General features: G+C 52.5%; 1 protein-coding gene across 3 annotated transcripts in view; it reads left to right on the top strand.

The window, feature by feature from the left end:
- Window positions 1–84: 84 nt before the first annotated feature.
- The window catches only part of SPNS3 (SPNS lysolipid transporter 3, sphingosine-1-phosphate (putative)), a gene marked incomplete at its 5' end in the record, with an annotated part of 44,776 nt that continues 17,939 nt past the window's right edge, over window positions 85–26,921 (top strand). For 2 of the 3 annotated variants that reach the window (XM_081219245.1, XM_081219244.1), the window contains 8 exons: window positions 118–295; window positions 4,031–4,096; window positions 8,636–8,772; window positions 9,317–9,468; window positions 10,181–10,247; window positions 10,959–11,107; window positions 11,947–12,099; window positions 17,034–17,223. In XM_081219245.1, coding sequence (XP_081075371.1) covers window positions 163–295; window positions 4,031–4,096; window positions 8,636–8,772; window positions 9,317–9,468; window positions 10,181–10,247; window positions 10,959–11,107; window positions 11,947–12,099; window positions 17,034–17,223 — 1,047 coding nt within the window. Of the gene's footprint in view, window positions 296–4,030; window positions 4,097–8,635; window positions 8,773–9,316; window positions 9,469–10,180; window positions 10,248–10,958; window positions 11,108–11,946; window positions 12,100–17,033; window positions 17,224–26,921 lie in introns of all 3 variants that reach the window. The other variant, XM_081219243.1, reaches the window with a different exon arrangement.

The following is a 26,921-nucleotide window of genomic DNA, read 5'->3' on the forward strand; positions in this document are numbered from 1 at the left end:
GGAAGTGACTTGGTGCAGAGCTGATGCATCTTTACCCCGGCACCCGTCCCAGGACGGGAGCTGCAGGCTGGCGAGGCTGGGGGCATGTCCGCGGAGTGCGGGGAACCTGGGCCCGAGGGGCTTCAGGGCTGGTCCCCGGGGCCAGGCTGGCACTCAGGGGCCATGGGTTCAGGTCCGTGCCCCTCTCCATCCACGCCCAGCCCCTGGAGCCTGCCCCGCTGGAGAGCTTACGTGGCTGCGGCCGTGCTCTGCTACATCAACCTCCTGAACTACATGAACTGGTTCATCATTGCAGGTGAGAAGGGGACGGGCATCCTGGGCGGCTCTTGCCCATCTACCTGCTGGCTGCCCTGCCACCAGCCGGCGCTGTGTATCCACAGTGGCCTTCTGTCCAGCAGACCTTCTTCTTGTGCAGCACATCCCTGCTATTCTTACCCCCGCCTGGTTTCAGCCCGGCCTGAAATGGGGGAGGGCCAAGTGAGTTCCCAGTCCAGCCCCAAACTGTATATGCACCCAGGTGTGGGTGCACAATGGTGGTGGGTGGGTGAGGACAGCAGGGAGGACTGGGCCTCGGGCAAAGGTCTGGCGGTTCTGGGTGGAATGTCGGGGTGAGGTCGTGGAGGACGGGGTGGCCTGGCCCTGCTCCCAAGCAAGAACTAGCTGGCTGGTTGTTTCTGGGGCAGCATGCTGCGTGCAAACTTTGCACATTCTGCCTTCCTTCCTGTAGGCCCCAGGGCTCAACCTGCTGTGTCATCATGTCACTCACTCATGGACTTATTCATTTGTCCATTCATTCATTCATTCATTCATTCAAGATTCAGCCTTTTCTCTCTTGATCGCGGATTCATTCAAGATCGACTGAGCACTCTGGGCCTTGGGGACCCTCGGGTGGGCCTCGGGGACCCAGGGGAGGGGAAGTCAACCTTGTAGCTCCTGAACTCAGGAATGAGCCTCACGGGGCAGAGGGATGGAGGAGCCTGGGGAGCTCCGAGGAGGTGCTTGCGGCAGGCGGGGCCCTCCCCCGAGGCCAGGATATGGGTTCATCAGTTACCAGCTCACAGCTGTGGAATGAATGGGACTAGGGTTGCAGATAGCACCAGACCCAGTGGGCGTGTCTGTCTTCGAGGAGCTCAGAGGGATACAGGACACATGTAGAAGTGGCTCTAATCCAGGACAGACTCGGAAGAGCATCATTTGTGCAGCCCCAGGACGAGAAACTGAGGGTTCCGACAGAATTCACAGAGGAGGGGCGTATGGTTTGGGCCTTGAAGGCTGAAAAAATCGGTAAAGCAGGGAATGGGGTCAGGCAAGGGCGTTCAGAAAGAGGGGTCAGCGTGAGCCAAAGCACGTGGGGCCAAAGTGCACGCTCTGATCAGGAGAGGAGCCGGGGGAAGCAGCAATTTATTCTAAAAGGGTGTTTGGGGCTGGATCATAGGTTTCTTGGGGGCCAGGCTGGGAGCTTGCACTTTCTGCTGAGGCCGTGGGGAGCAAGTGGGGAGACTGTAATCAGAGTTGAGGCCCTGATGGAGGCAAGAGGAGATGGGGAGGCCAGTCAGAGGCTACCACTAGGATTAGACTGGAGCTGGGGAGGCATGAGTTGGATTGGGGGTGGAGGGCATAAAGGGGAGAGGAGGGGGCAACCAGGCGTGTGGAGCCCTTTCAGCCCTGCAGGCTGGGATCCCTGCTTTCCTGGGAGGCCGCTGGCTGGGCTGTCAGTCCCTGAGTCCTCCCGGCCTGAGGCACTTTGGGAATTCCTCTGGCTGTGTGAGTAGCAAGGCTGTGGCTATTGGGCTGAGGGAGGCCAGGGGAAGTGAAACCCCACAGAGCGCCTGGGGACGGTTGGAGCAGGTGATTGTCAGCCACAAGAATTCTCTGGTGTGAAGCAGGTCTTTGGGAGGCCAGAGGGACAGAGGAAAGATAAAAACAAGGCTGGGGGCTTCCCTGGTGGCGCAGTGGTTGAGAGTCCGTCTGCTGACGCAGGGGACATGGGTTCGTGACCCGGTCTGGGAAGATCCCATATGCCGCAGAGCGGCTCGGCACGTGAGCCATGGCCGCTGAGCCTGCGCGTCCGGGGCCTGTGCTCCGCAACGGGAGAGGCCACAACAGTGAGGGGCCCGCGTACTGCAAAAAAAAAAAAAAAAAAAAAAAAAAAAAAACAAGGCTGGGACTTCCCTGGTGGCACAGTGGTTAAGAATCCACCTGCCAATGCAGGGGACACGGGGTTCAGCCCTGGTTTGGGAAGATCCCACATGCCGCGGAGCAACTAAGCCTGTGCGCCACAACTACTGAGCCTGTGCTCTAGGGCCCACGAGCCACAACTACTGAGCCCGCGTGTCACAACTACTGAGCCTGTGCTCTAGAGCCCGTGAGCCACGACTACTGAGCCTGCACTCTAGAGCCCAAGAGCCACAACTACTGAGCCCGAGTGCCAGAACTACTGAAGCCCACGTGCCTAGAGCCCGTGCTCCACAACAACAGAAGGCACTGCAATGAGAAGCCCGCGCCCTGCAACGAAGAGTAGCCCCAGCTCGTCGCAACGAGAGAAAGCCGTGCACAGCAATGAAGACCCAACGCAGCCAAGAAAAACAAAGAAAAACCAAAAAACAAAAGACAAGGCTGGCCCCGCACTGGGGCCCTGCCTGCCTGCAGAGCAGCGCAGGACTGTGGGGAGCCCAGGAGCAGCCAAAACAAGGGGCTGAGTCCCAGTCCCCCAGATGAGTGCGAATATAGAGAATTTTTACTTAGCCATTTACTTTGTTTACCTGTGTTGTCTCTTGCCACTGAATGTGTCTAATTCGTGTAAGTAAAAGTATTAAGAGGGAAGGAAAGACATACAAGTTGGTATCTGGACGCTGTGACAGTTGGGTACAAAGTGAACATCAGAACAAAACCCTCTCACTTTGCTTCTCTGTTTCTTCCATCTTTTTCACCCGCTGGCTGGTCTTACAGGTGTGGATGTGGAGCTTTCTTCTCCATCGTGGGGGTGTTTCTTCAGGGCTCCATTTGTGACTCTGGGTGGGAGGGTAGACCCAGATCCCCTAATTCCAGCTGTACAGCCATAGGTGGCTGGAGCCTCTGTTTCTCCATCTGTATAATGGGGACAGTGATACTGAGGGCACTCAGCCACCTCATAATTCAATCAAAGTGATGACAGGGTCAGAGTCTCACAGCTCAGATGAGCAGGTGCCTGGGACCATGACTAACTCTGAAGTACCACCAAGGGGCTGAGGGGATTTCGGCCTAGCAATCTCTTGGAGGGGCTTCAGATCAAGAGCCTGCCACCCTCAGGGGCCAAGGTCGGACCTAAGTGGGACCTAAGTGGGACCCTCTGAAGCTCTCACGGGCATTCCATGTTTGTGTGTTCATGCCTCTGGAAGAACATGCTTGTGTGTGCATGTGTGCAGGCCAGGGCACATATGCCTTTGCATGTACATGCTCATGCATGTATATGTATGTCTGTGAATGTCTGGAGTTTGTAAACAAGCAGGGCTGCACAATCCCAGGGACTTTCATTTACACTGTAGTCTAAGTGAATGGCTGCCGTCACTATGACTATGACGTGAATGGCAGCCCTGCACGTGTGCAAATGCATGCATGCCTGTGCGTGTGTCTTTACGTGTACATCTCAGTGTACATATGTCCAGGTGTATGAGACTGGGCTTACATGCCTGTGAGTGCAGGCTCCTGTATGTGTATGTCTCGGTGCCTCTGGGAGTATACGTCTCTGGGTGTGCCTGTTTGTATGTAGCTGTGTGGGTCTGCATGTCTGTGTGCCTGCATGACTAAGTGTCATGCTTGTGCATGAATGTGTGTGTATATCTGTGCCTTTGGGCTGTGCTGGCTCCTGTATCTGTGTGTGTGTGTGTGTGTGTGTGCATGTGTGGGAGAGAGGGGAAGAGAACAGTGGGCCCGGGTGCCATACCGGTGCTGTGCTGGTCGGCTGCAGGCCTGTCCCAAATGCAGGGGCAGCTGCCTTTAGAGGCCTGGCAGGCAACTTCCCATTTCCTGAGCACTGTCCGTCTGCCCACAGGAGTCCTGCTGGACGTACAGAAGTTTTTTGAGATCAGTGACAGCAATGCTGGTTTGCTTCAGACAGGTAAGGAGGGAACCCCTAGCCTGGGGCCCTGGGCTCATGCTTGGTAGGGGTCTTTCAGCAGGCCCTGTTCTGTGTCCATCTCCAGCTGCTGGGAAATGGGCGCCAGGCTGAGCCTCACTGAGTCCGTTGGCACAGAGGATGGGTGGTATTTGGGTGGGAGGGACAGTCTGGGTCGGAGAAGGAGGCAGCACAGGCTGAGATCTGGTGCCTGAACAGCCTCTTAGGGTTTGAGGGTAGGAGCTGTGGAAGAAGCAGCGGGAGCCGGGGCTGGAAAAGGCTCCCGAGTGGAGTTGGTCACTCATTCTTCACGTCTGTTAAGCTCAGCTTTGTAGCCGGGGTTGAGAATTTCTGACATGTGCTTTCCTCTCACGGACCTGATCACTAGGACACAGACAGCCAGACAGTGGACTTCCCTGGCAGTCCAGTGGTTAAGACTCTGGGCTTCCACTGCAGGGGGCATGGGTTCGATCCTTGGCTGGGGAACTAAGATCCCACTTGCCTCGAGGTGCAGCCAAAAAAAATAAAAAAGGTAGACAGAGACACACACGTACCCCGCCCATGGGCTCAGGTGGGGTCTGGGCCCACTGAGGCCTACATTCCAGCAGTGGGGAGCAGCCACACCTCCCATTCCAAGGTTGGGGCGGTTGGGGTCACGAGGCATTAACTTTTCCCCAATGTCTGGATGGCGACACACACATGCCCACGCACATGTATGCACACACGGTCACAACACAGGATACATGTGTGTGTTCTTTACAGTTTTGAGAGAATTCATGTACAGATCAATCCCGTATATTTCTTTCCTAAAATAGATCTGCCTGAGAACAAGCATCTGGCTCTTTTTTTCCCACCTCCCCTTTAATACTCACCTGTCCACCATTTAAAAAATATATTTATTTATTTATTTGGCTATGCCAGGTCTTAGTTGTGGCATGTGGGATCTAGTTCCCTGACCAGGGATCGAACCTGGGCTCCCTGCATTGGGAGCATGGAGTCTTAACCACCGGACCACCAAGGAAGTTCCTGTCCACCACTTTTGGCAGGAAAATACACCTCTCACCATTCTGAGTTTTACTAGGTATAAAACCCTCCAGGGTACTAGACAGAGGGACCCCTCATGGCTGTTTGGCTTCTGTTGATGAGGCCCTGGGAATGGGGCAGAGAGAGCATCGGTAGAAACCAATTGGGGATGTTTCCTCCAGGCTACAAACCCAGGGATGGCAAGGCGCCAAGCCTTATCTAGCTGTCCAGCCAAGCCTTATCTAGCTCATGCGTGACAGTCTACTATTTATCTACGATTGAGAATTCAGAAGTGAGATAGATGGTTGTCTCAGGGAAGGGTATCAACACATTTATTTCAATAAAAAAAATGAAGCCAACATTTTAATATCTTTCTTATAGACAACCAGTCTGATTTGTCCTACTGATTTGGCAAATGAGGACTGGCTTTGCCCATAAGCCTTTATGGTAGACATTTCCCATAAACTTAATGAGATTGATCTGCAGCCCTAAGGATTTGGATGAAAATATAGTTTAAAAATACAATCATGCTGGAAATCACATCCTTCTCAACTATTTAAACTTACGATAAAATGCCTCAGATGTCAGCTGAAAACATGCAAAAAGGTACAGAGTTCTGTGAACCGAGGCACCGAGCAAAAGAGGTAGATCACTGGTTAGACCACTGTATTTTCCAATTGCTCCTGTCTCGGGGCTGAGGCAGGCAGCTGATGCTCATCTTCCAGTCATATTGTAGCCAAAGGGAGACTGTCTCGGTTCAATACCCACAACCTTCTAGATTAAACAGATAATGGAATCTGAGTCAATATTTCCCTTCCCTGGTTCTTACCATGGTGAACAGGATTATTACTACAAGGCCCCTGATAAGTGAATTGTGGGGAGGGAGAAGTTTGTGTGTATGAGAGAGAGCGGGAGGAAGCCTGTGAACACGGGGACGTGCTTGTGAGTGTGTAGTGGGGAATGTGCGTGTGCGTGTGTGTGTTTGAGATTGGATGAAGGGAAGGAGTTTCTCTGCAGAAGCAGCCCAAAGAGGTGTGTGGAAAGGGCAGTGGGCTTGGAGGCCTGATGACCAGGCTTGTCCCCAGTGGCCTCAGGTGAGTCTTTTCACCTTTCTGGGTCACCGTGCAATGGCCCTAAGACCCACCCTGCTGTCTGTCTGCAGGGTTGTAGACTGGAGGAAACCGATGACTCAGAGGGCACGGTGTAGCTCTAAGAATGGGGTGGAAGGTCGGGGGAAGCAGTGGTCAGACACCCCTCACCCCACCACTATGGGACAGAGAAGCTGCTGGAGTTAGTTAACTGATTTACAATATTTAAAACGGACACTGATGTGGACCTTACCATGTGCCAGGTGCTAGTCTAAGGGCTTAATAACATTAACTCATTTAATCTCACAACAATCCCACGAGGCAGGGATTATTATTATGCCCATTTTACGGATGACGAACCTGAGGCACAGAGAGGCTATGGGGCTTGCTGAAGGTCACACAGCTGGTAAGTGACAGAGCTGGGATTCAAATCCAGGTAGCTGCTTATAGAGTCCTTCTCTGAACCCTGTGCTCCTTAATTACTCCCACCTTGTCACAGAAATGATTTTAATCTGGAGAGCGAAGGCGTGCCTGCCTTCCACTTAGGGGCAGGCTTCTCCATCCCAGGAGATCTGCAGGTTTAAGGTATTTATATCCTGTAAAGGATCCCTACCCCAAATCTCATACTTTTATGAGATTTGGGGAAATATTTTATAAGCTTTAGGTAAAGAAGATGTGCATTAACAAGACACAAAATGAGTCCCCCCAGAGGAAGATTGATAAATTTGACTACATCAAAGCTAAATTCTTCTGTATGATGGTGATTGAAACTGTAAGTGCAATTAGCAATAATAATAGGTGACATTTGTTGGACATTTACATAAAGCCTGTCACCGCCTTTTATATGCTTTATTTTATTTAATCTTCCCCCTAACCTTATGGGGGAAATACTATTACTATCGTACTCTGTAGATGATAAAAGGAAAACAGGAGAGTTAAGGATTTTGTCCAAAGTCACACAACTGGGAAGTGGTGAGTTCAGGATGTGAGCCCAGGTATTCAGTCGCAGAATTTCCATTTTAAATCCTTAAAACAAATATAAAGGACTGGGAGAAAATTATCAACAAAGAGCCCGATAGAAAAATAGGCAGAGGATGTGAACACAGAGACTGCTACTCAGCCTCACTTGGAAAAAGAACCATGCGGATTAAAACGTCAGCGAGACGCCATTTGTGTTTCAACCATTAAATGAACAAAAATAAATCGATTGATCCTAGCAAGTGTCAGCAAGCAATATACATACTTCTCTTCAAGTGTAAATTGATACAGCCTTTTGGGGGGCCTATTTTGGCAGTAGTTATTATATATTTAAATGCCGTTCACACCAAAGACCTTTCTCAGCGGAGGATTAGGTCAAACCATATTAAACTGCCATTTTTGTAGGTCAAAACTGGCTTAATTTCCGCAATTGTCTATGGCTCAACCCAGTACTAGAGCGGGTCAGGGCAAAGTGGGAGGGGCTGGAACCTGAGCTGGGACGAATCTGGACATTCATTGGGCTCAGGAAATGTCAATCATTTGTGCTCCTGAATGAAGACGCACACGCTGGGCGGGGCGCCCCAAAGCCTAAGGCCCTTGGGTGGTGGGACCGGGTGGAGGAGGGTCAGACCTTGCCCAGGCCACCTGGCGGCTCCCGGAGGCAGCGGAGGAGGGTGGAGGAGATTTTATTTGAGGAACAGAAGCAGTGAAGGTAGTTATCCACGTGGTACAGTCAAGCAAAAACGTAGCAGTTTCTTTGTCTTCGCAGAATAGCAAACGCATTCACTAATCCAGTCACCAATTCATAAACGTTTAGTACTTTAAAAAACGGTATAAATACAACTGCAGGGTCAGGGGAATGTTTTACCTACTTAGGAAGACCAAATCTTTTCCAGCCTCCAGGGGCCGCTGGTTTATAATCACTATGCTTATTCTAAACCGTGCTCTTCCGCTCGGAGCAGGCACCTGGCCCGCACCCCGCCCCCTCTTGCCTTCCACGCCCTGCCTCCAGCCGGGGCTTGAGAGCAAAATCCCTGTGGGTTCTGAGAGACAGGGCCCTGGCAGCTCCACGCCGTGCTCTGTGTTCACTTCTGCCTCACGTTTACACGGCCTGGGAGGGCGATGTTGACTTCTCCACTGCTGGGCTGGTGCTCAGAGAGGTGGAGTTAGTAACCCAAGGCTGCACAGTGAGCAAGCAGCAGAACTGAGATTTGAGTCGGGGCCCTGCCCCCACCCTTCCCTCCCAGTCCCCCTGACTCTGGGCAGTGGTGGGGATTGGATTGGGGGATTCACCTTATCTTTTCCTCCTCCCGGCCTCCACCCACTGCCAAGCTTGTGGTGTCTGAGCCGGTTCCCTTTTCTGGGCCTGCTGGACCCATCTGCCCCCCGCCCCCACCCCCCTCCGCCTTTGTTGACCCGGGGATGCATGCTGCCCCCTGCGTGTCTCCTTCAGTCTTCATCATCTGCCTGCTGCTGTCTGCACCCGTGTTTGGCTACCTGGGCGACCGACACAGCCGCAAGGTGACGCTGAGCTTAGGTATCCTGCTCTGGTCAGGAGCAGGTCTCTCCAGCTCCTTCATCTCCCCCCGGGTAGGTGCCCTCACCCCTTCCCAGGCCCCCGGGGGACCCTCCCCCACCTTCTTCCTCCCTGATCCAGCCCCAGCAGAGCTGCTTCTGCTCCACTGCAGGCTCCAGGCTGGCTGGGGGATTGTCTTCTAAGGGCTGAGAGAGGGGCCTTCTGAACAGGCTGTTGGACTTTCTTAACAGAGGCCTTCCTCTCTGGCATCTCCCGCTGCTGCCCATGGCTTCACTTCCGCCCGACTGTGCTGGGGCTGGGGGTGAGGGTAACTGCTACTGTCTGCGGGAACTGGCCTGGTTAGCACAGATGATGCCCAGGAAGAGGGCTACTCAGGGCAGGGGGTTGGGGGTGGCTGTGGACACCAGCAGGGGGCACCCATGTGGTTTGGGGAACCTGGACTGGGAGGATAATGAGGTGTCTGGAGCCCTGATCTCCTCCTCCTCCCTTGGAGCACGTGTCACCAGATGCCCTCAGGTCCCTCTGACAAATCCTCAGGTCCCCTTGCACCGAGGATGATTTCTGGAACTCACTGCAGTCTTGTGCCTGTTTGCCCAGTACTCCTGGCTTTTCTTCCTGTCCCGGGGGGTGGTGGGCATTGGCACTGCCAGCTACTCCACCACTGCGCCCACCGTCCTGGGAGACCTCTTCGTGAGGGACCAGCGAACCCGAGTGCTGGCCATCTTCTACATCTTTATCCCTGTTGGAAGGTTGGTATTACCCTGGATCCACTTCCCTGTGTGGTAAACTGAGGCCCAAAGGAGTCAGAACAGGAGCCAGGCTGGGTGGAGGAGACATCAGAGCAGAAGGGCTTGGAATCCCAACTCTACCCCTTCCTCACTGTGTCACTTTACCTCTATGAACCTCAGTTTCCTCATCTGTAAATGGGGCCAATAATACGAACTGATAGGCTATGGTGGGAGTTAGAGATACGTAATGAGGATGCTCCCTACATGGTAGTACAGTCCAGGAAGGGGTGAGAAAGAGCAGCGCAGCAGTGTGGGCTGCACAGGGAGGGGCCGGCTCTGGGAGGTGAGGCAGAGAAATGTCTTAGGGTTGGGCCATGCACTCCATAGTGGGGTAGGACAGAGTGGGTTTTGCAGTCAGGCCCCTGAGCTCTGACTCAGGTTTCCTGAAACCTCCTGACTTGGGCAGGGCTGGGACTTGGGGAGGTGGGGTGGGTGGTCCCCAGATAGAGAGACAGTGGATGTTTGGGATGGGCCTGGAGCCAGAGGTCACCTGTGACTTGACCAAGGGCAGTGGACATCTGGGCCTCACGTGGCTCACTTTTCCCAGTGAAAAAGGCAATGAGCTGCAGAGAGCCGGCTCCCTGGGGTTGGGGCACCCCGGCTCAGGCTGGCCTTGGGGCCTCAGGGCTGCCTCCCTTCCCTCACTGCCCATTTCCCCTGCCCCCTGTCACAGTGGTCTGGGTTACGTGCTGGGGTCGGCTGTGACGGAGCTGACTGGGAACTGGCGTTGGGCCCTCCGAGTGAGTCCAGCTTCCTTTTCTTCCCTCCGCTTTCCCCCTGGGCCGGCAGGGACTTTCCAGCCTCCAGTGGCCTTAGGCCCTTGGCACAGTATCTGGCGCCATGGGCGGTGTTCAGACATCAGCAGCTCAGACATTTGGGGCGTCCTATGGACCACGGCCTCTGGAAGTCATGCCCCTGGTTCAAATCCCAGCTGCTCAGTTTGCTAGCTTGCTAGCTATGTGATCTCAAGCAAGTCACCTCCCTCTTCGGGGCCTCACTTTGCCTACCTGTAGAGTGGGGGAGTAAAGTCTACCTTATGGAATCTTGAGGATTAATGAGACAAGGGATAGGAAGACACTAGGGCAGGGCTGGTGTGGCAGATGGAGGTGTGGGCCTGGAAAAGGGACAGTTATTGGGGCAGCAAGTACTCAACAGGGTCAGTGTAGTCAAGCCTCCAGGTCTCAACCATGTCAGGCTCACAGGTCCCAATAGAGTAGTGTCTGTATAGGGCAGACAGGTGTTAAGTCAAATCCCAAGGGGACCCCGCTCCCCAGAGAGGCTGTCCTCTCAGGGGTGAGGGGGTGAGAAACAGTGGTTTGTCAAGCTCTGTATAACCAGCTCCCAGGAAGTGAGTCCCTCCCCAGCCTGGACCACAGAGTTCAGTCACTGCCAGGATCTCCTGCGTCGCAGGAGTGTGTGGCCCTGAGCTTCCTGGGCCCTCCTGTCCCCAGATCATGCCCTGCCTGGAAGCCGTGGCCTTGATCCTGCTTATTGTCCTGGTTCCAGACCCGCCCCGGGGAGCTGCTGAGAAGCAGGGGGTGGTGACCGCTGGGGGCCCAAGGAGCACCTGGTGTGAGGACGTCAGATACCTGGGGAGAAAGTGAGTGTCCCTGCTCGTCCCTGCATGTCACTGAAAACCCCTCTGTCTGCCCCAGCATCACTGACTTCCTTCCCTCCACCTCCAGAGAACCCTCCCTGACTGCCCCAGTGTTCACAACCCTCTTCCTTCTCTGAGCTCCCACTCACCAACTGAGACGCCCCTCCCCCACTCGGAGGCCCCCTCCCCCTAGCCATGTGACGGAATACGAGCGGCAGGAGAGGGAGGAAGACACTGTGAGCGCCAGCCTCGCCTCTGCCCTGCCTCATCTCAGAGTGACCTGAGACTTGGAGCCTCACTTCCCTCATTTATTCAATGGACATAGTTCTCCAGCTTTGCCGGCTTCTCAGGGTTACTGGGAAGATGCCCGAGTGAATCACCCACCTCTCTGAGCCTCATGGGAGAGCATCCCTCCTCTGTTCCAGGCATGGTCGGGGAGGCAGACAGGAGTCACCCACATGGCCAGGTCTCATGATTTACCAAAATATGGGGCACGGGCTTGACCCCACTCTCTTTGTTACAGACCCATGAGCCGAGTGGAGGGCACTCAGAGGAGGGTGGGGCAGCACAGACAGCTTGCTGGAGAATGTGATGCTGGATTTGGGTCTGTCAGGCTGGGGAGACTTGGTCAGGCAGAGAGGAGGGAGGAAGGAACAGCAGGAGGGAAGGTGTGGAGGTGGGAGGGGCAGGCTGCTTAGGGAGTGTCAGGGAGGATCTGGAGCCACCTGAGTGCCAGGGTGACCTGAATGCCCAGGAGAGGGGGGAGTGGAGCGGATAGGAGCAGATAGGCCCCCGCAGCCCCAGCCCTCTCCTGGGTTGAGCCAGATCATTTTCTCTTACAGCTGGAGTTTTGTGTGGTCGACCCTTGGAGTGACAGCCATGGCCTTTGTGACTGGAGCTCTGGGCTTCTGGGCCCCCAAGTTTCTGTTTGAGGCCCGTGTGGTGCACGGGCAGCAGCTTCCCTGCTTTCGGGAGCCGTGCAACAGCCAGGACAGGTGAGGAGGGGCATCTGGGTGCCCGGGTCAGGGGGCTCTTGATGGGGAAGTTCGCAGGAGGTTCTGAGCCCCCAGATTCAGCCTCTGTGGCCTCATGGAGCTCTGGGCAGACACCAGGACTTGGGGGCCCACTGGCAGGTGGCAGACCTGGTTTTAGCTTGGGCAGAGACCCTGCTGCTCTAAGCGGCCACAGGCAGCTCCCTTGTCCTCTCTGGGCCCCAGTCCCTGTCTTCCTGCTCTTGGGCTGCTATGGGGGTTCAGAAAGCACTTGCGGTGGGTGAGGCTTCTTTGGGGCCTGTCCTTCGGAGGGACCCGTAGTGTGAGGTCATCCCATTTTACAGATGGCAAACTGAGGCACTGGGATGCTTCATTACTTCTCTGGCTTAGGGATTTCACACATGCATTTGTATGTTCTCTGCCTCATTTGAGGCGTTGACAGTCCTGGGAAAGCTGCTCTTCTCACCCTGCTGTTCTCTTGTCCCCCCAGCTGACCCTGTTCTCCAGGGGCTCCGTGACCTCCTGATGGAGTGGGCATGTCTAATCCTCTCTTCTTTGCTTCTTCCTTCTCCCTGCTGATGCTTTCCAGTCTCCTTGCGGACCCCTCCTCCTCCCTGATCCTGCCCCGATGGGTTTCTCAGAGTTCCTCAGGGCTCCGTGTTCTCCCGTGAGGCCTCAGTGACACTAGTTCTCTGCTGGCAGCATTGACATCTACCCCCCTTCTCCCCAGCCTCCTCTCTTGCCTCTACCTCCCTCCCTGATGTCCAGAGAAAGCTTCGTGTAATTTCCAGAATGTCCCCTGCTCCGTCACTTGTCTGTGCCTTTGCCCAAGCTGTGCCCTTTGCCCATAGCTACCTTCCCTTTTCTCATCATTACTTCTTATAAGCTTTAACTTTAGTTCAGGCCCTATGCTAAGCCCTTTACATGAAAAACCCTCTGAGGTTTTATAATAATAAACCCTAGTATTCGTGTATTACAAATGAGGAGGTGGAAGATCAGAGAGGTTAAACAAATTGTCCAAGGTCACACAACTCGAGTAGCAGAGCCCGGTTTCAAACCCATCTGACTACAAAGCTTCTGCTCTTAAACTCCATGTACTGTTGCCTCTGGAGACTGCTTGGTACTGTTAATTGACTTGAACATCTCCCCACCAGCAGGCATACAGTGGGTGCTCAGGGAGCATCCAGTAAGTGAATGAATGAATGAATGCATCAAAGGATATTGTGATTTTTTTTTTTTTTTTTTTTTTGCCACACCAAGCAGCATGCAGGATCTTAGTTCCCTGATCAGGGATTGAACCCATGCCTCCTGCAGTGGAAGCGTGAACTCCTAACCACTGGACCGCCAGGGAAGTCCCAGGATATTGTGATGTTTATCCTGGCTCTACAGCTAGATTCTTGGATCTCCCCAGAGGCAAAGACTGAGTCCTAAAAGTCCCACTGCAGCTTGAAAAAGTGGGGAAAAACCAGGACTCCATCCCACTTCAGGCATTAACTGGCTGTGTATTCCTGGGCCAGTGATTTCCCCAGTCTCTGCTTCAGCGTCTTCCTCTAACTCAGCTTATTCCCAGAACCTGGGTGAGAAACTGTTAGGGTCCTAGGGCTGATGGAACGAATGGCCACACACTTGGTAGCTTCAAACAACAGAAATTTTTCCCATAGTTCTGGAGGCCAGAAGTCCATAATGGTTTCACTGGGCCAAAACCAAGTTCAACAGGGCCACACTCTTGCTGGTGGCTCTCGGGGAGAATCCTTCCTTGCCTCTTCCAGCTAGCTTCTGGTGGCTGCTGGCAGTCCTTGGTTGTGGCCGCATCACTCCAAGCTCAGCATCCACGGTCACATTTCCGTGTCCTCTGTGTCTCAAATCTCCCTCTGCTTCCCTCTTTTTTTTTTTTTTTGCAGTACGCGGGCCTCTCACTGTTGTGGCCTCTCCCATTGTGGAGCACAGACTCCGGACGCGCAGGCTCAGCGGCCATGGCTCACGGGCCCAGCAGCTCTGCAGCATGTGGGATCTTCCCGGACCGGGGCACGAACCCGTGTCCCCTGCATTGGCAGGCGGACTCTCAATCACTGCGCCACCAGGGAAGCCCTGCTTCCCTCTTATAAGGACATTTGTAATTGCATTTAGGGCCCACCAAAAAATTGGAGGATAATCTCCCTACCTCAAGAACATTAATGTAATTACATCTACAAAGTCTATTTTGCCATATAAGGGAATATATTGTCACAGGTTCCAGAGATTAGGTCATAGATGTCTTGGGTTGGGGGGCATTATTCAACCTACCACAGGGTCCTGGTGTTCGGGTTCTGCACAGACCCTAGCTGTTAATACACCCTCCATAGTTAGGATAAGCTCGCTGGTGAGGGTGGGGGCGGAGCAGGAAGCTGCAGGACACAGGATTCTACTCAGCCAGAGGGAGAACTTCCAACATACAGAGCGGGCCCAGACGGAAGGGGCAGCATTAGGGTAATGAGCTTCCCACCCCTGGGGGCATGTAAGAAGGAGTTGGATAGCTGCTTGCCAGGGCCATTGTACAGAGGATCAGCATAGAACTTGCAGGCTTTAAGGACCCTCTTGGCTCAGAGTCTGATTCTGGGAAGGCTTTGTGGGGGTGGGGACATTTCGTGGTAGGTGTGTCCTCTGGCCACACCTCTGCTCAGGGGCACTGGGGGTCCCCCATCTACACCGCTTGTTTGAATAATCCTAAGTCTTAGAAAGGTCTCGAGACCCTGCCAAGGCTGGCTTAGACCGGGACTCAGAGGTAGATAGCATTCATCCGGGATTTGGGGTCACTTGACTGGGCTGAGCTGGAGCCTGGTACAGCTTGGAAGGCTAGGAAGGTTCGGTGAGCACCTTTAAGCTGCCTAAGGACACACATGCTTTGTTTGGAAGCAGAGGGCCAGGAGATCCTGGCTCTGCCAATGTGGGGCTGTGTGGCCTCGGACAGGTCTCTGCCCTCTCTGGGCTTTACACAATCTCCTATAAACCAAGGGGATGGGGCAGGGAAATTAACCCATTAGTCCTCAGCCTGTGGGACGGACATTTCACAGAAGTTGTTTTAGAGGAGAGGTAGTTTTTTGTGACACTCAATTTGTCAGTAACCATAGTGTTGCGTCTGTCATGTTCTTACCCCTTGGTGGGAGCCTTGGAGGTAATATCAGGCACCTGGCACTTTTGGGAAGGTTTGGATCTGGGAGGAGATCCTGGCCAGGTGGAGAATGGTGGGTGGGGGCAGTGGTGCTCCAGGCCGAGGGAGGAGTGTGGGCCAAGGCAGGGAAACCAGAAAATGTAGGGTGAGTTTAGAGAATTCCCAGTCATTTGTGCAGAGTGAGGGAAGGAGAAAAGAGGGGAGGTTACACAGGTCAGCAGGGGCCAGTCCTGCACTGCTGGCTGGGAGCCTGCCCCGAGGACAACAGGGAGCCACTTAGGGGCTGGAAAGGTCCTAGTTACCTTCGTTTTTTCAAGAGTTCACGCTAGTCAGTCTCAGCATCCCTTTGGGCTTCTTTAAAAGGAGGCTTGGGGGACTTCCCTGGTGGTCCAGTGGTTAAGAATCCATCTTCCAATGCAGGGGATGTGGGTTTGATCCCTGGTTGGGGAACTAAGATCCCACATGCCGTGGGCAACTAAGCCCGCATGCCACAACTACTGAGCCACAACTAGAGAGCCCACGTGACGCAACTAAGACCTGATGCAGCCAAAAATAAAATGAATAAATATTAAAAAAGGAGGCTTGGGGCTTCCCTGGTGGCACAGTGGTTGAGAGTCCGCCTGCCGATGCAGGGGACACGGGTTCGTGCCCCGGTCCGGGAAGATCCCACATGCCGCGGAGCGGCTGGGCCCGTGAGCCATGGCTGCTGAGCCTGCACATCCGGAGCCTGTGCTCCGCAACGGGAGAGGCCACAACAGTGAGAGGCCCGCGTACCGAAAAAGAAAAAAAAAAAAGAAGTGAAAAGTATGAAATGGGGACAGCAACTAGTCTGGGGACTGAGGAGGATGGAATGGGGGGTCTGTGGTTGAGGTCACCCAGCGTCAGGTCATGAAGGGCCACGTATACCACAATGAGCTGGAACCAAATCTGGTGGATGTTTAAGAGCTGGTGGAGAATTTTAGGCAGGGGGTGGGCAGGGGCATAGTCAGATCTGTGTTCTAGAAAGCATCCTCTGGGGGACCTGTATGGAGCTTGTCCTAGAAGGACAGGTTTCTACAGGAGGGAGGTACAAGAGGGACCAAGTAGAGTTGAAATGGGTCTAGGAGTACGTGGCAAAGGTAGTGAAGTTAAGAGGGGGCTACTTGAGAGGTGTTCAGAAACAGAGAGTGGAAGGATGGACTCAAGGAGGGAGGGTGTGTGGGACTTCACTGGCGGCCCAGTGGTTAAGACTCCGCGCTTCCACTGCAGGGGCATGGATTCGATCCCTGGTTGGGGAACCAAGATTGTGCATGCTACACGGCCAAAAAAAAAAAAGAGAGAGAGAGAGAGGGAGGGTGTGTACAATGCTGGTATATCATAGGAGCTCGATAAATAAATGCTTACTTACCTGCATTCCATTAGTATTGGGGCCTGGAAGGCGAGAAGGTTGGGGCCAGAGTGGGACTGTAGAATTAAGATTTCTGAGTGGGGCAGTGTTAGGTGGTGAAACAGTGGAGGAGATTGCTGGCAATGAGGCAGGCTGGAAGCTGGGGTCCTGGGGTGCTAGGAAGATCACCCATATGGCCAGTGGCATCCCCAGGATGAGGCAGGAAAGAGGATGGGAAGGGTAGGGGAGTACGTGGATCCCAGAGCAGGGTCCTAAGGACCCACGAGCATTGGTTAGGAGGGAGGGGAAGGGGCCCACAGCCATACTCTCTGTAGGTACCAGATCACGCACTGGGGGGTAGGTGGCTGGACCCCTATCCTGACGCCACCGGCTGACCAGTCCCTCTCTCCTCTTTTCCATCAGCCTGATTTTTGGGGTACTGACTGTCGTGACTGGCCTTGTTGGGGTCATCCTGGGAGCAGAGGTTTCAAGGAGATACAAGAAAGTCAACCGGAGGGCTGAGCCCCTCATCTGTGCCGCCAGCTTGCTAGCTGCAGCCCCCTGCCTCTACCTGGCTCTCATCCTGGCCCCGACCACCTTCCTGGCCTCCTATGTAAGTGAGGGCCCCTTTAGAGCTGGGAGTGGAATGGGGTGGGTAGGGAACTCCTGTTTCACATAGGCTTACACTGTGCCAGGTCTTCATGTACATTACATTTATCCCTACTTCCGGGTGGAGCGTTGTTATCCCCATTTAACAGATGAGTAAACTGAGGCTTACCAAGAGTAACACGGCTAGGGGCAGAACTGGGATTTGAGCCTAAGCCTTTCTAAAGTGTGTCCTCTGAGCTCCTGGTTAATGCTTTGATTGGAGATAATGAGACCCCTTTATTCCCAGGACATGTTTTGAGTCCAAGAAGAAATAGGGTAATTCTCCCCAGGTTACAGATGAGGAAAGTGAGGTTCAGATTGGCCATAGCCAGTGCAGACACTGCTTTAAAGGTGACAGTATTAAGGATATCATATTTTCCAGATGCATATCCCATCACATCCCTTCATGTGCCTCACACTCCGGTTATACCAGTGACAGGTGCTCACATCTCCCAGCCTTTGCTTGTGTCCATTCCCTCTGCCAGGGGCACCATTCCCCTCTTCTGTGCATCCTAAAGTCGTTCTGCTGTAAGACCCAACTCAAAGGCCACCTTCTCCAAAGCCTTCCCAGACTACTCTATGCTCACATCAGAATTCACTGGGGCTCTGTGCATGTTTGGGTCTCATCAGGCATATGGTGTATCCATATACATCCATATACATACATATACAAACATCAGGCGTATGGTGTGTCCATATACATACATATACATACATCAGGCGTATGGTGTATCCATATACGTACATATACATACATATACATACATCAGGCGTATTGGTGTATCCATATACATACATATACATACATATACATACATCAGGCATATGGTGTATCCATATACATACATACACACTTATATGTGTGCTGCTGTGTCCCTGGCTCCCCAGAGCCCTGGCCCTGATTGTCCCACCTGATGGGAAGGAGCCACTGATACTGGGAAGATGGCGCCAGACTAGCCCCAGCTAGACTGGTTCAAGCTTCCTACCCCTCCACTCCCACTCCCTGGTCCTAAGGCCCTGGGGACCCACCACTGTGGACATGGAAGCCCCTGTATGTGTGGGTGGGGTTCACAGAGCAGGCTGGACTCAGAAAGCAAATCAATAACAGCTTTATTGTTCCCTGACCAGTTTGAGTGGGTCTCTCCCACATGACCAGACCCCATAGCTTTTCTTTCTTTTTAAATGTTTTAAGTTTAATTTCATTTATTTATCTTTGGCTGCATTGGGTCTTGGTTGCTGCACGCGGGCTTTCTCTAGGGCTTTCTCTAGTTGCAGTGCTCAGGCTTTCTCTAGTTGCAGTGCTCAGGCTTTCTCTAGTTGCAGCAAGCAGGGGCTACTCTTCGTTGCAGTGGGTGGGTTTCTCATTGCGGTGGCTTCTCTTGTTGCTAAGCATGGGCCCTAGGCTTGTGGGCTTCAGTAGTTGTGGCACGCGGGCTCAGCAGTTGTGGCTCGTGGGCCCTAGAGTACAGGCTCAGTAGTTGTGGTGCACAGGCTTAGTTGCTCCGTGGCATGTGGGATCTTCCTGGAACAGGGATTGAACCCATGTCCCCTGCATTGGAAGGCGGATTCTTAACCACCACGCCACCAGGGAAGCCCCCACCATAGCTTTTCTAGTTACACTTATGAAGCCCAGTCCCATTTAAATCAAAAGTTTTGTTCTACTTCTAAATAAAGCTTCTATCCAGGTCCAGAAAATTGCACTGGGAAGAGGGGGAACTCTACTCGGTTGGATTCTCCTTGCTCCATCTCTGTCCTTTGTCCCCAAGACCACCGCTCCCCTGGGATCCTGACCCTTCCAGGGTTGGGCAGGCCAGCAAAGATGACCGGAAATGGGCCAGGTGTTATCGGTGTCTGGCGTTGTTTTGCTGACTGTCAGTGCCCTCCTTGTGGTAGATGCCCAGATGTTGGCTGACTCCTCTCTTGGGGGCACTTTTGTGGGTTCTGGGGGCCTCGGGCCCGAGCATTTGCATTGTCCAATTCCCTGGTGCAGGAGACATCGTCACCTGTGTACTCTCTGTTTCCCTCCTCTCCTTTCCAGGGTTGCCCTTCCAGCTCTTCCTCCTGGGCCCTGTCGCCCCAGGCAGGCTCCCCGTGGGGCTCCCCTCTTGTGACCCTCAAGCCTGTCTCCTCTCCTTGGTTTCTGTTTGACCCCTGGATGAGCTCAGGATGTAGCTGCCCCTACTGCTGCCCTTGTACATCCTCCTGTTCCCAGGTGACATGTGTTGGGGTGTCCTGAGGATGCTCTTTGTAGATGCACCCCAGGTGGCCCTGGTGTAGGAAAGTCTGCATTTTTTTGGCATCCAGCCAGGGAGAAAGCCCAGTGTCCTTCCTGACAGGCACTGCCCTCTCTGTGGGTGGGCCACCCGAAGCCCCTCACTCAGCTTTCTCACTCTTCAAATAAATCCTCCCCAGCCTGGGTCTCCAGCCTTCTTCTGTATAAGCTGGGGGGCCACATGGGACGGCTCCCTTTCTCTCTCTGAGTCCTGAAGTGTGTCTTGTTCCTCTTTTAAGGTGTGGGTGCTTCTCACTAGTGTCCTCAGCCTTGGTTGGGTTTCTGCTGAAGTTCCTGGGGAATAGACAAGTCCTGTTAACATTCCCTTCTGCACGTGCTCTTATTTAGTCCTTACAGTGCCCTCCTCGGAAAGGGTTTTTCTCATCCCCACTTGACAGATGGGAAAACTGAGGCCCAGAGACAGCAACACAAAGAGTAGGACAGATAGACCTCTAACGCAGCTCTGCAGACTCCAAAGTCTCTGTCCTTCATGCCGCACTGACCCTTGTCACCCCCATGGGAAAGAAACAGAGGCTGGCGTACACCAGGCACTAATAAATACCTTAATGCTTATTGGCTGAGGGAGTGACTGGGACCGTCATCTCCAGCTGGTGGGGACTGAATGGGCCTGACCTTGCAGGGAGGCTGAGGCCTGGGCAGGTGGAGGCCCCATTTAAGGCCTGTCTCTTCATTGGCTGGGCCCACAGACCACCTGCCAGTTCTGCTTCTGCCACTGTCTTGCTTGGCTCTGGGAATCAGCTCCTTGGCTGTGTTTTGGGGACACAGCTGTCCCCCGCCCCATAGCCTGGCGCATCTCCAGAGCTGGAGGCTCATCTAGAAATGACATTGCATCTTGGCTGACAAAGCCAGCTGGAGAATCTCTTCTCTAGGCTGGCCCTGGGACATGAGGGACTGCAGGGCAGGAAGGCTGGCAGGGCTGGGATGTGTCCATCGTCCAGTGCTGGGAAGCTGCTCCTCCCTGTGGCTCGTGTTTGGGCCTGGCAGGATCCCCAATGACCAGACCTCCAGCCTTCCAGAAGTGGTGTGGTTCCTTCTGGACCCCCTGACCAGACCCCCCTCCTCCATGGCTCTGTCTGTGCTTCTAAGGTTCTGAGATTCAGGCTCTAGCTCCCCCCATCCCCCCAGCCCCACACCCCTGCCCACTAACACCAGTCATAAATCTTTAACACCTCCAAACCGCCCCTCTTCTCTTGGTCCGCTCTGTCCTGTCATGGTGCACGGCTTGCCGTCTTTCTCTAGGACTGTCCCAAGAGCCCCCGTCCTGGTCTCCATGTCTTCCTGCTCCCCCACCACGATCTGTTCTCCCCACACTGCTAGAGGGACACCACAGAAACTTCCCTGCTCGAAAGCCTTGCATGGCTCCTTGGTGCCTCTGGAATTAAGTCTAACTCCTCATCCTGGCATTCAGGGCCCCTCATGAACGGCCCTGACATCCTTAGTAGCCTTATTCGATGTGGTTCTGCCATGCAGGTCCCCTCCTGATTCCCAGGATATGCCCTGTGCTCTCCACATCTGGGCTCTCCCTCTGTTCCCCCTACTCCCTTCCCTTCTCCATATGCCCGAATCATTCTGGGCCTTCGAGGGAGGCTAGAGCACCATCTCTCCATGGAGCCTTCCCTGATTGCTAGATCCAGCCCTCTCTTCCCATCCTTGCCGCTCCTCAGCACTGTCTTCCTTGGGTCCTGGTTACTTATGCTCTGACCACCCCCTCCCAGCTGGGCCCAGGTTGCTTCCTATCTTTCTCAGCACTCCAGCCCGAAGCACAGTGTCAGGCACTTGGAGTGGGGTGGGGGTGATCAACTGCTTGCTGTGTGAATGGTTGAGTGACCAGCTATTTTCATTCATTCATTTATTCAACAGGTATTTATTGAGTGCCTATAAAGGTGGCATGCTAGTTTAGATGCCACAGATATAGCAGTAGATAAAACAGACTAAATTATCTTTGTTTTTAGGGAGCTCCCATTCTAGTTGGGGGAGATAGACAACAGGCAAGATATATAAGTAAAATTCACAATATTGTGAGTTATGGGACATTTAGGGGAACAGTGTTCCAAGCAGAGGGAACAGCAACTATAAATGCCCTGAGGCAGGAGCGTATCTGCTGGGTTTAGGGAACAGCAAGAAGGGCACTGTGGTTAGTGTGGAATGAAAGGAGAAAGGGAAATGAGATCAGAGAGGTGGTGGGACAAGATGATGTAGGGCCACGTGGGCATTGGGTGAAGCTGGCTGAGAGCTGAGTTGAGGTTTTGTGCTGAGGCGTGGGTGGTCTGGCTTATGTTTTTTGCATCTATTGAGATGGCCATGTAGTTTGTCCTTTATTTTATTAGTATGGTATATTACATTGATTGATATTTGTATGTTTAACCAACCTTGCATTCCTGGAATAAACCCTCCCTTGGTCATGGTGTAAAATTATATTTATATGTTGCTGAATTTGGCTTGTTAGTATTTTACTGAGGATCTTTGCATCTATATTCATAAGAAATATTGGTCTGTAGTTTTCTTGTGATGTCTTTGTTTGGTCTCATAGAATGACTTGACGAGTGTTTCTTCCTTTTGTATTTTTTTGGAAGAGTTTGTGAAGGATTTGTGTTAATTCATCTTTAGCCATTTGCTAGAATTCCCTATTGAAGCCATCTGGTTCTGAGCTTTTGTTTGTGGGAAGTTTTCTGATTACTGACTCAATATTTACTTATTATTGGTCAATTAAGGCTTTTTATTTCTTTTTAAGCCAGTCTTGGTGGTTTGCATCTTTCTAGGAATTTCATTCACAGTATTCCCTTATAATCTTTTTAATTTCTGTAAGGTCGGTAATAATGTTCATTCTTTTTTTTTTTTGCGATACGTGGGGCTCTCACTGTTGTGGCCTCTCCCGTTGCGGAGCACAGGCTCCGGATGCGCAGGCTCAGCGGCCATGGCTCACGGGCCCAGCTGCTCCACGGCATGTGGGGTCTTCCCGGACCGGGGCACGAACCCGTGTCCCCTGCATCAGCAGGCAGACTCTCAACCACTGCGCCACCAGGGAAGCCCTGTTCATTCTTTTTTTTTTTTTTTTTTTTTAAGAAGATGTTGGGGGTAGGAGTTTATTAATTAATTAATTTATTTTTGCTGTGTTGGGTCTTCGTTTCTGTGCGAGGGCTTTCTCTAGTTGTGGCAAGCGGGGGCCACTCCTCATCGCGGTGCGCGGGCCTCTCACCATCGCGGCCTCTCTTGTTGCGGAGCACAGGCTCCAGACGCGCAGGCTCAGTAGTTGTGGCTCACGGGCCCAGTTGCTCTGCGGCATGTGGGATCCTCCCAGACCAGGGCTCGAACCCGTGTCCCCTGCATTAGCAGGCAGACTCTCAACCACTGTGCCACCAGGGAAGCCCCATTCTTGATTTTAGTAATTTGAGTCTTCTCTCTTTTTTTTTTCTTGGTCAGTGTAACTAAAAGTTGGTCAGTTTTGCAGCCAACTTTGGTTGTATTGATTTTCTCTATTGTTTTTCTATTACTGACTTATGTTTAATGGAATCACTCTGACTCCTCTGTTGAAAATATACTTCCCATGAGGGTGTGGGGTGCAGGAGCAGAAGCAGCAGAGGTGGTAAGAAATGGTTGGATTATAGATATATTTTGAAGGTAGATCTATCAGAAGTTCCTGATGGATTCAATGTGGGGTGTGAGAGAGAGAAGAGTCAAAGGTGAGTTCTAGGATATTAGCCTCTGTAGCTGGAAGGAGGGAGAGGCCATTAACTGAGATAGGAAAGTAGGCGGGAACAGCGGCATTTGGGGGAAGATGAGCAAGCTTGGTTTTGTACATTCTGAGTTTGTGGTGGGAGGTTGACGTCCAAGTACAGGTGTTAGTAGAGTTGAATGCAGGAGTCTGGAGTCTATGGGACATGACATCATCATCCCTAAAACTTCAGTGGGTGGGAACTGGCTGCAGTCTACCATGAAGGATTGTCATTAGGTGTGGGAGACCTATGGGGGTCAATATCAGAAACGGTGTCCAAAGGGGGCTGAGGAATTCGCTTCTGTTCATATTAGCTTCAAAATAGGAAGAATCACTTGATTTATTATAAAGCAGAAACTAAAAAAAAAAAAAAAAAAGAATCACTTGAGTCTCTTCCATCCACCCATCCATCCATCCATCCATCCATCCGTCCCTCCTTCCATCCGTCCATCCATCGTTGACCTTCTCAGATTGTAGGAACCAAAGTTCTTCCTATACTTTCTCTGCCAGTTCTGGGGAGATTGATAGGCTCCAGGGGAAATTGATAGGGCTTCCTGGGAAGGCCCACAGGAATGTGGGTATGTGTACTGCTAGTGTGTGCCTGCATCTAAGTGTGAATATATGCAGGTCTGTGAATATGAGTGCAGATATGTGTGCTTTTGTGTGAATACACCTCTGTGTCTGTACAGCCATGCTCTATGTATGTTGCCTATACATGTAATTCATTCTATATATGCGTAGTATGTATGAGTGTGTCCATGTATGCTGTTTTGCATACATGTCTGTGCATGAGTGTGCACATGCACATGTATCAAGGCAAGCAGATAATTGTGTGGGATGTGTGTGTACATGTGTGTCTGCAGCTGCCTATAGCTTTCATCCAACTGCTTCTGGGCTCTAGCTGCATTGCGTGGGAAGGAAGGGTTTTTGGAGGCATCGTGGGCATGCCTGTCCTCAAATTTCCTGAAGTAGGGCCAAGTCGTGCTGTATGTTTCATGGCAATAAGGTTTCCTGAGCATATAAAATCTGGTCTGGGGCCTTCCGTGGGGGAGCCCATTCCCTGGGGCCCACCTGCAGGAGCAGAGGGTTCCATCTCTTCCCTCCTTCCAGTCCCCTTGGCAGGGGAACTTGACTTCTTGGCTGTTAATTGGGCTCCAGACACACACAGCAGGTCTTGGCTCACACCGTCTTTCTTGGCCTTCTTCCCAGAGCCGCTGCCCTTCAGAGGAGAAAGGGTTTGTACTCAGAGGAGAGACTGAGCCCAAGGTAGGAGCTCCATCCTCCATCATCACTTGTCTGGTAGCTGGAGGATGTGGCTGAACATTGGCAATCCCCCCTTGGGTGGGCTTTGTGGTCCAGAGGAAGTAGCAGGAGTTGGGGGATGACAATGAGCATGCATTGAGGCATCTGAAAGACCTGGACATCGTTCCTGCTTCTTCACTTACTAGCTGTGTGAGCTAGGGCAAGATCTTGACTTTGCTGAGAGTCAGTTTTCTCAGCTGTAAAATGGGCGTGCTCATACCTTCCCCTTGGTTTCATTGAGGAGTTAAATGAACTTTTGGACCTGTTCTAGTTAGTATAGGTACATAATGAAACTTAGTGGTTTAAAATAAGAAAAACACTTATTTTGCTCACGAATTTGCAGTTTGGGCAAGGTGGGGGGGTGGGGCTGACATATCTCTTTTCCACTTGGGGTTAACTATGCAGAATGGGGGTGGGGGAACTGGATTGTCAAAGGCTGAGGGCCGCCTGATGGTTGATGCTAGCTGTTGGCTGAGACCTTAGCTGGAGCTACTGGCTAGAGCAGCTGCCTGTGACCTCCCCATGTGGCCTGAGCTTCCTTACAACATGGTGGCCGGCTTCCAAGGACTAGAGTCTTGAGAGAGCCAGGTGAAGCTGTGTTGCCTTTGATGGCCTGCCCTTGAAAGTTACACAGCATCACTTTCACTGCATTCTGTTCTTCACTTGAGCCACAACTTCTTGCTCAGATTCGAGGGGAGAGAGAACGGATTCACTCTTTTTGGTGGAGACTAGCAGTGATCTGAAAGAGCATGTGGAAATATTACAGTGATTGTTTTGGGAAAACACAGTCTGCTACATGCCCCAAGGGTTCCTCCTTCACTGAGCCCTGGGTCAGTGGCATCTAACATTACGGGGAGGAGTGTCTGGGCATGTGGCCATGAAACCCCACAGGTGTAACCCCATCCCCGCCCAGGGTGTCTCTGGTTCTGTGCCACTCTTCCTGTTTCACAGGTGAGAAACTTGGGAGTGGGGGTCTTCACCCTCAAACCCTGCCGGGCTTCACGGGCCGAGGGAGCAGAGGTCTCATGGAACAGAGCTGAGGCCATGGTGAGGTGGCTGCGAGGCAGGTCCCAGCCAGGATGAGCAGAAATGTTCACTCACTTATCAAATATTTCCCAAGCACCTCCTGTGTGCCAGGCACTGTTCTAGGCTTTGAGGATGATGCAGCATTGAACAAAACAGGCAAGAATATGTATGCAGTAAAATAAGTGGTATATTAGATGGCAATGAGCTCTGTGGAAAAGAACAGAGCATGGAAAGTGGACAAGAAGAGGGACTGGGTTGTGCAAGATGGTCAGGGAGGCCTCACGGGGACGGTGATGCTTCAGCAGCAACCTGAAGCAAGTGAGAGAAGGAGCCATGTGGATACAGGGGTGGAGTAGGGGAGAGCTCTCCATGCAGAGGGAAGAGCAAGTGCAAAGGCCCTGAGGGAGAAATCATGCTGGTGTCTTCTAGGAAACGTGGTTGGAATAGGGCGAGCCAGGGTAGAGCAAAGGAGATGAGGTCAGAGGGAATGCCGGGGGTGGGGTGGGGTGGGTGGGGCACTGATTGTGTGGATCCCTGCACATAGAATGAACTTGGCTTCCAATTTAAGTGAAATGGGAAACCACTAGAGAATTTCTAGCACAGAAGTGATGCTCTGACTGATGGTTTGTATCAGTCACCTATTGCCGAGTAACAAATCACCCTAAAACGTAGTGGCTTAAGACAACGATTTATTATTTCTTATGATTCTGTGAGTTGGCTGGATGGTTTCTTGCCTGGTTTCACCTGTACTCACTCCTGTGGCCGCCTTCACCTGGAAGACTGGGTGGGGTGGGACATCCAAGCTGGCCTCACTCGTGTCTGGCCGTCAGCTGGGGCTCCTCCATTCTCCTCCATGTGGCCTCTTGTCTTCCACTGGGTGAAACCGGTTACTTACATGGTGGTCTTAGGGCCACATTCCAAGAAAGCAAAGTGGAAGCTGCAAAGTCTCTTAAGGCCTAGGCTAGGAACAGCACAGCATCACTTCTGCCTTATTTTATTCGTTGAAGCAAGGTGTTAAACTGACCTGGTTTCACCATGGGAAGGGACTGTACAAGGGTGTGAATACCAAGAAGCATGATTAATTGGGGGCTGTTTTGTAACTACCGACCACGTAGTTTACCAAGGTCTCTCTGGCTGCTGTGTTGATAATAGAATGAAAAAGGACAAAGGCAAGAGACAGGGGAACCCATTAGGAGCCTTTACAATATTATAGGCAAGAGATGCCTGTGGCTTGGATTGGGCTACTTATGGAGGAAGTGTGAAGAAGTGGTCAGATTCTGGGTACGTTTTGGAAGTAGAATCAACAGGATTTCCTGACGGGTTGGGTGTG

This window comes from Mesoplodon bidens (genome assembly GCF_964165515.1).
Source record: "Mesoplodon bidens genome assembly, chromosome: 19".
NCBI classification, from domain to species: Eukaryota; Metazoa; Chordata; class Mammalia; order Artiodactyla; family Ziphiidae; genus Mesoplodon; species Mesoplodon bidens.